This window comes from Hibiscus syriacus, unplaced genomic scaffold, assembly GCF_006381635.1.
Source record: "Hibiscus syriacus cultivar Baekdansim isolate YM2019G1 unplaced genomic scaffold, ASM638163v2 tig00000778_pilon, whole genome shotgun sequence".
In the NCBI taxonomy this organism is placed as follows: domain Eukaryota; kingdom Viridiplantae; phylum Streptophyta; class Magnoliopsida; order Malvales; family Malvaceae; genus Hibiscus; species Hibiscus syriacus.
In genome coordinates, this window is record NW_024061825.1 from 2,443,499 (window position 1) to 2,456,546 (window position 13,048).

General features: G+C 29.6%; 1 protein-coding gene across 1 annotated transcript; it reads right to left on the reverse strand.

The window, feature by feature from the left end:
• Positions 1–6,086: 6,086 nt before the first annotated feature.
• LOC120115155 (glucan endo-1,3-beta-glucosidase, basic vacuolar isoform) lies at positions 6,087–7,220 on the reverse strand. Its single transcript, XM_039135930.1, has one exon. It carries the CDS (start codon positions 7,203–7,205, stop codon positions 6,210–6,212), a length of 996 nt encoding a protein of 331 aa, XP_038991861.1. The 5' UTR covers positions 7,206–7,220; the 3' UTR covers positions 6,087–6,209.
• Positions 7,221–13,048: the final 5,828 nt, after the last annotated feature.

Genomic DNA, 13,048 nt, shown 5'->3' on the forward strand with positions numbered 1-13,048 from the left:
GAGTTCAAATATAAAGTTTGAGGAGGATGAATATTGAAAACAAAAGGTATGTATGTATGTATGTATGTATGTATGTATGTATGTGTATATATATACACAAGTGAAAGGCTTATCTTAAAAATAGAGAAATCAAAAAAGGAAAAATATAACAAAGTTTATCCCATTGGATCAATGAAAAGAATATAAAAAAGAAAAGGAGTCTTCCATGTTGGATCAATGATGGTCAAGAAACGCATGTCATTCAATTACAGTTTATGTACCAAAAAGAAAATTCAATTACACCAAGATTATTGGTCTAATGAGATAAGGCACTAGATCCCTTAAGCAAGTTCAGTGGTTCAAAACCTGGCGTTTGCGAATGGGACAAACTAGGTTGGGAGGGTCGCCTTTGCCTCTGCTGTACCCGATCTAGATTAGTCGGTCAATAGATTAGATCAGTGATTAATTCAAAAAAAATCAATTACAGTTTCATTTCTATATTTGATTTTCGGGTAAATTACAACATTACTCACTGAACTTTAGTCTCCTTCCTATTTTACTTATTATACTTTCAATTTTTCTAATTTACTCATTGAATTTTTTAGTTGCTCTTGTTTTGTCCCTCTGAATTATTTTATTATTTTTTGTATGAAATTATATTTTTAATTGTTATTAAATATAAAAATAATTTAAAATTAATAATAAAATAATATTTTATTATTATTAAATTTAAAAAGACTTAAAATAATCACCTTCCACCGTCGACCTTTGAAATTATTTTTATATTAAATAATAATAAAAATATCACATCATATGAAAATAATAATAAAATAATTTAAAATGATCAAAACAAGAGCAATTCAAAAGTTCAGTGAGTAAATTAAAAAAAAGTTAAAAGTACATTGAATAAAATAGAATAGAAAATAAAGTTCAGGGAGAAATGATGTATTTTACCCTTGATTTTTATTGGTCAAATCTAATGTATATTGTAAAGTTTTTATGAATTGCTCTATCACAACTCTAAGCCCCTTTAAAGCTCTAACCGCCCCCTTAATTTTTCATTTTAATTTGATAGACGGTGGTATTAGTTATAGTGTTGGTTAACACTATCGGTATTTCTTATTTTTTTCTTTATTTTCTTAAATCATATATTTGATTTTTCTTTAAGTTGTTTTAATAATTTTATTTTTATAACATACTTTTCTTTGTCCTTTAGGACATTTTTGATCGTTTGGTTGTTGATTTCTTTTATCTTTTGTTCTTAGGAGTGGATTTGATATCACCGTGATTAATAAAGATGACGTTTATTTACTATTATGTTGATCTTCTTTGCTTTGGACTATCGAATTGAATTTGGTTTGTGGATAGTTTTCTTACGTCGCTCGACCCTAATTTATAGTTTATATGTGGCCTTTTAGTAGTTTAATCACATTTTATGATTCTTTTGTCGATGCAAACATATTTGTTCGTATTTATCTTTGATCAAGTTTTGTTTTATTAAGTTTTCTAATATCTAGTCTTTATATGATTTTAAGTAACTAATTTTTGTCTTAATAATTATAAAAAATATTTTTATTATATATTTTATTTACAAGAATAATTATAAATCTTCATTATGATTTTAAGTATTTCTTACTTCTAACAAAACTAAGCTAACAACTTCTATCAATTTTTTTTTATCATAAACATAAGTTCAAGACTTTATTAAGAAAATAAAATGTTGGTGCAAATATCAATCGAAGATACATTGTACTATCAGATAAGGTAATTAACATTTATTTATTTTTTCGTTTAAAAATTGTTTTAATATTATTGAGCCAAATTAAAACAAGTGATAACCAGCAACCAGTTGGTCTAGAAGGATAAGATACTAGGTCCCTTAAGAAAAGACAGGAGTTCGAATCATGACATTTACGAATGGAGCAAACTGGGTTGGGAGGGTCGTCTTCACCTCTAAAGTACCCAAAATGAATTAGTCGATTAATAGATCGGAGATACCAGTGATTAATTAAAAAAACAAGTGATAGACATGATAAAATAAAATAATCATAGCAAATTCAAATACTAATCACTTGGATCTAAAACAGCTCATTTTCCTTGCCTAAAGTTTCTTTATCATTATCCACTCAGTTTCTAGTATTTTCTTCTTTCATGGGACTATTTATTAGACCACACTAAAGTTGGGCAGAGAAATAAAGTATTACAGGTTATTGGTATTAACATTTATATATTAAAGGGTAAAGTACATAAATAGTTTTATGATTATAGGATGTTATTTTGTTGAATCCTCTGACTAGTAAAAATTATAAAATAGTCCTCCGAATATTGAACGTTGTTTTGTTGAATCTTTGACTATTAAAAGTTACAAAATTATCACTCAACTGTTCATATGTTTCGAACTCGTCCTTTTTTGTTAAAAAATTAGTAGTAGTCCGAGTTAGATGTTAACAATGATATGATAGTCATTTGAGATTTTGTGATCAAATTTTATCACGTTTCAGTCAATAGGTTAACGTCCAACTCAGATTACCATCAAATTTTTAACCAAAAAGGATGAGTTTGGAATATATAAATAGTCAAGTGACCATTTTATAACTTTTAATAGTTGGGAAACTCAACAAAGTAACGACCTATAGTCAAGGGACCACTTTATAATTTCTGATAGTTGAATGAATTAATAAAACAACACCTTGTAGTCGATGGATTATTTATTTACTTTACCCCATATAATGTTATTAAGACTAAGAATGATCCAATTCAGAATATATCCGTTTTCCTTAACCAAATCAGGTGCATCTGTAAGTCTATTTTCAGATAAACTTGTCTGAAATGAGAACAAAATCAAAAAAAGAAGAGCAAAGACTAATATCATATAAAACGTCAATGCTTTTGCAGATATTATTAACAACATAATCTTCATGGTCCTACATGCACCTAAGACCCCCACATTTTATGTATATGGATGGACAAGATCTAATTTTATAGTGTAACAGGTTTAAGATCGTTAAATGAATAAAAACATACGATGAAATTAACTGTATGAAATAAGAAAATATTCACTGAAAAATAAAAATTAATTTCAGTCTTCTATTTTCATTCATCCAAAGACCCTAAAAATACGTAAAACTAAAAAAATTATATATTATGTAAGTGAAACTTAACCCATATATATTCACGTATGTTGTTTGTGTATATACCGATAAAGCAATTATGTGATGTTATTTTCTCCTGATATTTACATTTCTCTTAATGATGTGTGCATGTCGGATGCTAATATTTTCTCCTGATATTGTGATTAGGGTTTTATTTATGTTGAACGTTTTTCATGTGTATAGCGTCCACAAGCATGGTAAACGAGCTATATATTTCTAGTCTAAGTGTTGAGTTCTTTGGACCCAATTTGCTTCTTGTTTTTTTTTTTATCACAACAACTTTTTATTAATATTTAAAATATCATTTGTAAGTGAATTAAAAAAAACTCCATGATAGAGAAAAACATAAACTGCACACCATAGCCAACATAGTGTAACACGCCTAAGAACCATGATCAAGACACAGAAAAGCTTTTCATGCTCGATACAAAACGAAAACAACCAACAATTTTAGAACAATTCTAAATCCCACCACAACAGACAACTTCATACACTGCAGCCAATATAACCACCATCCAGTTAAATGTCCACGAGTTCATGAAGATCGAAAGAATGGCAAGCCCACGACCAGAATTGGTTGAATAAGCAAACATTATCGACATCACCGAAAAAAGTAAAAGATTGTGTCTAGACTTCCTTGATTGCAAACTTCTTGACAGACCAAATCTTTGTTGAAACCCTCTGAGCGCGCTTTGGATCGACTTACAGCTAGTTTTCGGATCTCTTCATGAAAGTCATAACACTCAAAATCTCTTCTTGTTCTTATGTTATATTTACTTCCCAAATCCTCCCAAAAATGAGCCTTGGAGTGAACTAATTAATAGTCACCACCAAGGCTGGTTTCCCTCTTAAAGCTGCATAGTTTGACGAAGAAAAATAATTCCAAAATCATGTTGTTAACACCAGAACCTAAAGTTCTAAATGTAGCTGCTTGAGCTGAAGAAATGTATTCTTTCCATTGAAATGACTAAGACATGATCACCAGCATCAATCCATTGTCGTCCAGTGGTTAGGATATCTGGCTTTCACCCAGGAGACCCCCGGGTTCAATTCTTGGCAATGGAATTCCCTTGTGAATAAATTAAAAACAAAATGCACCATGCCATAACACTGCATACCCTTTGTATACCACTTTCATAGTTAAATCGCTTCAAAATCTTATTTGTTAATGATGTTCTATCCGTGGTGCATAATCGTATCATGTAGGATGCTAGATATTTTCTCCTGATATTGTGATTAGGGTTTTCTATTCATGTTCATTTTTTAGTTTTCGAGTGTTTTTCCATAACTTTGATTTTTTATTTTACTACATTGATAAGAATTTGTTTGTGTTAATGTGTTTGGAGGAACAAGAACTGGGTACAGTCTTATTGGAGTAATGAAAACATAAGTATATCGAGAATTCTTCAACTTAATGAATATGAAAATTACCATATTAAGTGAGTGTAATCAAAATTGAATTTGTAAGTACGTTGTTATATTTTTTAGATTTTTTTTATTAATCTGAGATAAGTAAAATTACTCTCAACCTTTCGACATTGACCGCTCACACTCATAGTATTTATGGTGCTCGAACTCAGGTCCTAAAGGAATAACAACAATTCAATTACCACGAAGGCCACTTGATTCATGTCATTATTAAGATTTTATATGTGCAGTTATTGTTATGTAAAATGATAAATTGTATGTTCGGTTCAATTTGAGCTTTTGAGTTAGTAAACGATGTAAAGATGTGTTATTTCAATGTTTGATCATATCTAATATAAGATCGTTTAAATATTTTTATAATAATGCGATAAATTATCATGTTTCAAAATTTAAATCCATGCTAAAATATGTTCGAGAATTTGTTGTTAGCTATAAGCTAATCGTTACTACAAATCGTATCTTTCTTATAATTGAATCTAAGTTATTTCGAGCTTTGGTTATTAGTGATTTTGTAAGGGTATTTGAGACTTAAATCTCGGCGAGGAAGAGAAATATTGTGATAGTCTACTTCTATCTTAGTAAACAGAGGGATGATTATAGTGTTTTGTTTTGATATTTTATGATGAGATTGGATCTGAGTATTCATAAACTAATAGTATACCATCGGACTAAATATAATGAAAATTGATAAATTAAATTACTTTTCTTTGTAAATTGCAATATAAGATATGCATGAACATTGGTCTTTGGATTATATATATATATATATATATATATATATATATATATATAATTGGTTATCCTATCAGTTTCAGAGTTTCATCATGATTAATCTAGATCGTTTCGTATCGCATACCTTATTTTGGTGGGTGAGAATCTCGTTGAGGATTTTCTACATACATAAAAACTTGAACCCGAGACTTGCTTAAGCGATATCAAATTGTTTACCACTTAAATCAACCCGTTGATATAAATTTTAAGGCTTAAGGGCTATTTTTACCGTTGTAGTAGACCTAATTTATTATTTTCGTCCCTATAATTTTTGTCTCAATTTAGCCGTCGAAGTTGTTTAGTGTATTTATCCTAACTCTTAAAGTATGTTGACTATTTTGACTAATATAATTGTGAGTATTCTGCGTATGTGGATTAAAAGATTATATTAAAATATATATTAAACACAATGATTAGAATAAATTCCCAAAAATTTATTATTTATTTCAGTGAGATTAAGGGATTAAGTCAATTTTTTTGGAATTTTTTCAAACCATTGAAATTATGAAATATTTTATAATTTTTTTAATAAATATCATGTCATCATCAAGCCACGTCAGTAATATTGACTTATCTGAAAATTGCTGATGTTGATAAATGTAGAAAACTAACGGTTTTGTTAGTTAAAATAGACTTTTAGGGTTAAGATGAACACCTTAAACAACTTCGAATGCTAAATTGATAAAAAAATCACATAAACTAAAACGATAATTTAAATCTACTACATAGGCAAAAGTAATCATTGATTCAAGATGATTTTATTTAAACGTAAATTTTATAATATTTGAAAGTTATTTCGATAATAAAATCACATGAATTCAAGATGAAAACGCACACAATGACTAAAACCAGAAAGCCGAATTCCCATGGTTTGCAGGTTTACATATCAGCCTTGAGAGAGAATGTAGCATTATACGAAGCATTAATATCCCCCACTCTTCCTCCACCAAAACGTAGTTGATATTTGGGCTGCTTGTTCGGCGAAAATAACCCGAAGTGTTTCTCAATCTCAGGCCCTGGCTTCTGATTTTCATCAAACATAGCAAACAAATAAGTCTCTATAGCCCTTCCTGGCCTCTTTGGGGTACCCCCTCCCGCATGTCTGATTAAGTTGGATAGGTATGTGGCTGCGTTATCCACCGATGTCCCGAACCCACCGGCCGACGGCCATCCGCTTTCCGATACCACGACTTCGAGGCCGCCTTGTCCGGCTTTCTCGAGAGCCGAGTATAACGAATCCAACATCGCATCGAAGAGGTTTTGGTATCCGCGTCCTTGATCCCATACGACGGGTGACGGAGAAGTGAATGTGGCGTATTGAAGTGAGATATCCCTTGGATTGTCTGCATAGCTGAAGTAAGTGTATATGTTGGCAAGTAATGGTGTCCTTGCCCATGCTAAGTGGCCGATGATGGGGTCCAGATACGACCTAATTTCCCCGCGGAACGCGCCGGCCGACGGAGGGAACGAGACACCGATCAAGGTCATATCTATCGCGATTGAGACCTTGATCTGGTTCTCTAAACCGGCCGATCGAACCGCGTTGAATACGTTCACTAAAGCGGGCAAAACGTATTGAGCTAACCAGGATGTTTCGTCGTTAACCGGCCTGACTTCGTTTCCGACAGCAATGTATCGAATCCGAACGCTTGGCCAGTACGGTACGACGTTTCGTTGGACCCATGATTGTGCTCCGGACGGGTTAGCGAGGTTCGGAAGCTCGGAATTCGGAACGCCTAAAATGAGTTCAATGTTTGAGCCTCTTAGAGCTTGTAATGCTTGTGAGTTTGGATCGTAGAGTCTCATTCGCCTGATGTTGTTTGACCTGTAAAGATCGATGACTTCCCGTGCATTTGGGAGATTGTTGCCCAACATCCCATAGCAAACACCAACCTGTGCAGCTGCATTAATTATTTATTAAATATTTAAATTCGAGTGAAGTTATACATAGAACTTGAATAACATGAAATGCATATCATATATATATATATATATATATATATATGGTTATAAAAAACCATTTAAATTAGAATCAAATAGTATCGTAATATTATAAATATTTACAATTAAATTTAAGGATAAACTACATGTTTACTAGTTAAACTATTACTTTTATTTCATTTTAGTATTCTAACTTTATTTTTTTTAAATCTTGCCTAACGTTATTTTAGGTTTCAATTTGATACCTAATTGTTAAAAAATTAACATAACTGCTTACGTGGCATTTTAAAAAAAATCAATAATAACGTGACATTACCTTATGGTGACACATCAACATCACCATTAAGTTTTTAACATGTACCAAAACGAAACCCAAATTAAACGTTAGGTGTGATTTTGAGAAAAAAATAAAGTTTGGATACCAAAACAAAACAAAAGTAATAGTTTAGATACTAAGTGCACAATTTTCTCTAAATTTAAACAAAAACTATAATAACTCGACTTGAATTTATTAAACTCGAAAAGATTTCAAATAAAATTTAAGTTATAAAATATAACTCGTCAACTCGAATAACTCAAATTTTTTTTTACACGAGTCAGACATGATGAAATGCTCACACCTGATATGTATGCATGTCAAGAAGGAAAGAGAGAAATGAACCGGTTGGATTGAAGTTTGCAGCGAAAAACCCTAGAAGAAGAAGGAGAATACCAGCCATGGCCATGGATGGAGAATATATAGACCAAAGTGCCTTGATTTCGATTTCCCTCGTACAAACTGATCTCTTTATATAGATACATATATACATATGATGATTTTTGCCTATGGATTAAGTAATTAATTAATTAAACAGCTGTTTCTCTTGACGAATTCAATTCATCCATTATCTCCCTACCATGTCCTTTTCATTTACTTGGGAGAAAAAAACCTAAAAACAACCAATCAAAGACATTGCTACGAAACTTCGGATTAAGAAAGCAAGCCATTACGTGGAGTTGAATGACTCTAACATATATCCTTTTATTAATTTTTTTTGGTTTGTTTATGGATTTAGAAATTAAAAAAAGATAGAGTCTAAAATTTTAATAATCTATTTTTAAAAAATAATATAAAAAATTTATTATTTTTAATATATTAAATTAAATTTAACATTTTTTTTAAAAATTATGTATATATAATTATTCACTTTAAAAGCCACGTACATGATTATATAACAAAGTCTTCAATCCTATCCATCCCACCACCTACCATTTTACCTATATATACTTATGTTATATTTTCTATACGCATCTTCTTTAAAAAATTATCACGAGGACATGTCAAGTTATAATAAAAAATTATATTTTATGAAATTTGTATATGAAATTCGTCATGCCTTCATGACGAGTTTTGATAAAAAAAATATATTTTATGAAATTCATCATATTCTTGTTACAAGTTCAAAACCACTGTAGCCACGGATGAGCACATAAATTTCTACAGGAGGGTGTGAACTTAATAAATTATATTAAAAATTTAGGATGTAAATTACGATAATCAATAGAAAATATAAAGAAAATTAAAATTTCTAAAGATACAACCATATTCTCAATATCTCTCTCGATCTATCCTTCAATTATCTATACCAAATAGAGTAGATCCCTAAATAATCTCCCTCCAACTATGATTTTAAATTTTTTTATTCATAATATTTTTATAATTTTGCCTGTTATGGTATATGTTTACTTTTGTTTTAAATATGAGAAATTTGTACATATTTTTGTTTGAAATAATATGTAACGATTTGACAGGTTGCCAAGTCCACAAGTCTTGTCTGAATGACATTTTATAAAATCATTAACAGTTTGGCTGAATTTTCTTTTGCTTGAGTTGTCTATTACTGAATGGAAATCTCACCACCTGTAATCTATGGACTGACCATTATCTTTACCTTATAATTGTAAATTTTAGATATTAGAATCTGTCAAATTTTATTAAAAGATTTTCTTAAATGGGTGGAGGTAAATTTTGGGTGTTAGTTTCTTTTAAATGATATCTAAATTATTATAAATTTATATTGATTTTATTTTTAAATTGTTTATAAAATTTAAAAGTATATATAAATAAAAATCCAAACTCAATCTATGGACAATTGACAATTCAATAGAAGAAACAAAAGTCTTAAACTGATGGCTTTACTGTAGCATTGTTGCACACGTCGAAAAGATGATAGGATTTAGTAATATTCGATTTACTTTATCTATATCACTTATTATATATATTTTTTATTTCATGTGTTGATCATGGAAAAGGGGTTTAAGTAATTTTAAACTGGTAATAAGTGCTTTTATATTTTAAAATTTTAAATATATTTTTTGGCAAGAAAATTATATATATATAAAAATATATTAGTAGTATCATTATTAAAAGACTTCTTATAAATTTTCGGGTAAAATACACAAATGGTTCTTTTGTTAAGTTACTCGATTGTTGAAAGTTACAAAATAATCTACGACTATAGGGCGTTGCTTTTGTTAAGTTGTTTTAATTAAAATGGTTGAGATAATGTAAGTGGAATTTTTTAATTCCCAATATAATCAACCCCGAGAGTATTTCTCCATCTAAGGTGAATTAAATAGTACCAAACTAAAGATGTCAGATGCTCCACGCGTCTTCAAGACAAATATGAAGACTACACGACTGCATGATATCTTCAGGCAAATGAAGAAGACCCTACGACTGCATGACATCTTCAGGCAAATGGAGAAGATCCCAAGAGTGCACGGCGTTTTCAGACCAATAAAAAACCTACTTCAGGATATAATATGGTGGATGTCTTATATGAGAAAATAATTTTTCTTAGAACATAGGGTTATAAGTAATTTTAAAGTGGTAATAAGTGTTTTCATATTTAAAATTTTTAAATATATTTTTGGCAAGAAAATTATATATATATATATATATATATATTATTAGTATCATTATTAAAAGACTTTTTATAAACTTTAGGGTAAAGTAAAAAAATGATTCTTTGTTAAGTTACTTGACTATTAAAAGTTAAAAAATAAGCTTCGATTATAGGGCGTTACTTTGTTGAGTGCCTCTACTGTTAAAAATTATAAAATGATCGCCATACTATTCATATATTTTAAACTTGTTCTTTTTCATTAAAAAATTGTTACATTTTGAGCTGAACATTAACTTATCGTCTAAAATATGATAGTCGTATGAGATTTTGGGATCAAGTTATAATACTAGATGATTTTACACAATTTAATTACCATTATCATAACAAAAAACGAATTACAAATTTCTATTTGAACATTTTTCAATTCGATTCTTAATATTTATAGAATTGTTTTTTATTTTTATAATATAATTCATATCTCTTTAAAAGTTAATGGCTAAGAATTTATGTAGTACAAATTAAATATAAGGAGTTTACTTGGAGTAATAAAAAAGTATGAACATCTATCTAAATAAAATATTACTAAGGGGGCGTTTAGATGGGGAAAGTGGGATTCCTCCGGGAATGAAATCCACTTCCCTCAGTTTGGTTTGGCCGGGAATGTTGTTCCCGGTAATATTTTATTATCAATAGTGGATTTTTAGGGTATATTACCGGGAATGTCATTACCTCCCTTTCCTTAGGTATTATAACATTACCGGCTTTTTGGACTAAAATGCCCTTAAATTTTTATTTTTTTTCAAAAATATCATTCTTCTGTCATTGAATAATAAAAATTATACGAAGGTTAAATTACAAATTTATCCTTAAATTATTTTAGATTTACAAAAAAAAATCTATAATTAAAATTTTATATGAAGTTCAGGGGTTAAAATAAAATTTTACCCTTTCATTAAACTTTTTTTATATTTTTATTTTTGTAAAAAAATTATATAAATATTATGAATTTAATTTTTTAAAGAAAATATATAAAATATTTTACAACTTGAAATATTATACAAATATATAATAAGGACAATTTGGTTAAATATACATTCTAATAATCTTTTATTCCTTTAATCAAACACGGTAATCTTACATTCCTGCTAAATCAACCAAACACAAAATATAACATTCTCAGTAATCATATTCCTTGATAATCTTTTATTCCCAATGATAATCTTACGTTCCGTGAAAAGGTTAGAGGACCTTTTTGTTATTATTTTAACCCTTTTTTATACATGAAGTACACGTAACATTGTTATTATTTCTGAAATGGAAATCTAACTAACAGTTACACCCACCATTACCATTTATAAGCAAACCAATTAATAGGCTTAGCCGCCGCCATCATATCGGACTAAATTCGATAAAGGGTAATATACATCCAAGGTCACTTAATTATAAGTTTGATAATGAATATGTCACTTTTCTTTCTAAATATTAAACTCATGTCACTAACTTAATACTGTTACAAATAGATCATTGGTCGTTTAGAATAGTGATCTGTCCTGGAATAATAATATTGAAAAAAATTAAATTGATAGAATTTGTAAATATGAAAGATTGAATTTGTTAAATTATTTCGAAGTATGAAAAAATAGATTGAATGCATAAGTTTTAAGACTAAAAGTATTATTATATCGGGCCGTATTAAATGCCAATTTATATTTTAACAATAGATTGCAAGAAATTCGATTTGTTTGTTACTAAACTCATATTCTAATGACTATGGCTGTATTTTATCCTTTGATGAATTGTCATGTGACTTGCAAGCACGTTTGACTGACGACTTCCCTGCCTGCCTGCCGTAGTCTTTATATTATTAATAGGCGTTATTATATAAAAAAACCCAATTAAATATTTTTTAACACTATTTCTTTCCCAAGATTTGTTAGAAAAATATCCTAAATTGCATTGGTAAGATAATCTCATGTCCTATAATATGAGAGTTAAGGTATCGCCTTGTACAAGGCGTGAGGTATGTCCGACGTAGACACACTTTTCAAATTACGTAATTTAATATTGTTATAAATAACCTCGTGTTACGCAGAACGTGAGATTCACGAGATATCGAATCGTCTGACGAAATTTATCACGATTTGAAAACAGTAAATTTGAAATTTGAATAGATTCCCTAAACACAAAGTATTGTTTACCTCACTTTGGGGGAGGTGCGAGGACGATTATAAATATAGACTCCACAATTGAATTCCTCACACCTTGTTCCAAAAAATCTCTCTCATATTTTCTCTCTTATAAATTCAAATACGATTATTATGACAGGCTTACTGAGGCTTGATTGAAGGCACATGTTCAATTATTGGCGGAAAAATCCGAAGGTAATTTTTATTTATTTAGTTATTTATTTTTTGAATTATTTATTTAATTTTTATTCGTTAATTTTAAATAAATTAGTGATTTATTTATTTATTTTGAATTGTTTATTTATTTGTTTAATTGAAGGGGTATGAACGTTCGCTGACGTGTTATATCAAATCGTTTCCCAAGCGCTCATATTGATATTCTCCCATATTTACACGAAGCCGGTTTTGGTTATGTTAGTACTATAATTGGTGGTACGAAGTTGTATCATTCCTTGATAAACACATTTTTAGAACGATAGAGACCAGAGATACACACATTTCATTTTCCTTGTGGGGAGGTGACTATTACACTTGAAGATGTCACATTCCATCTTGGGCTGCTTGTTGACGAAATGACTATTACGGGTATGACACATGGGAACTGGGTCAACTTGTATGAGGAACTGCTGGGACTTACTCCGATAAAAGATGATATGGTTGGAGGGAATATCAAGATTAAATTTTTGGACAACAATTTTTCGGA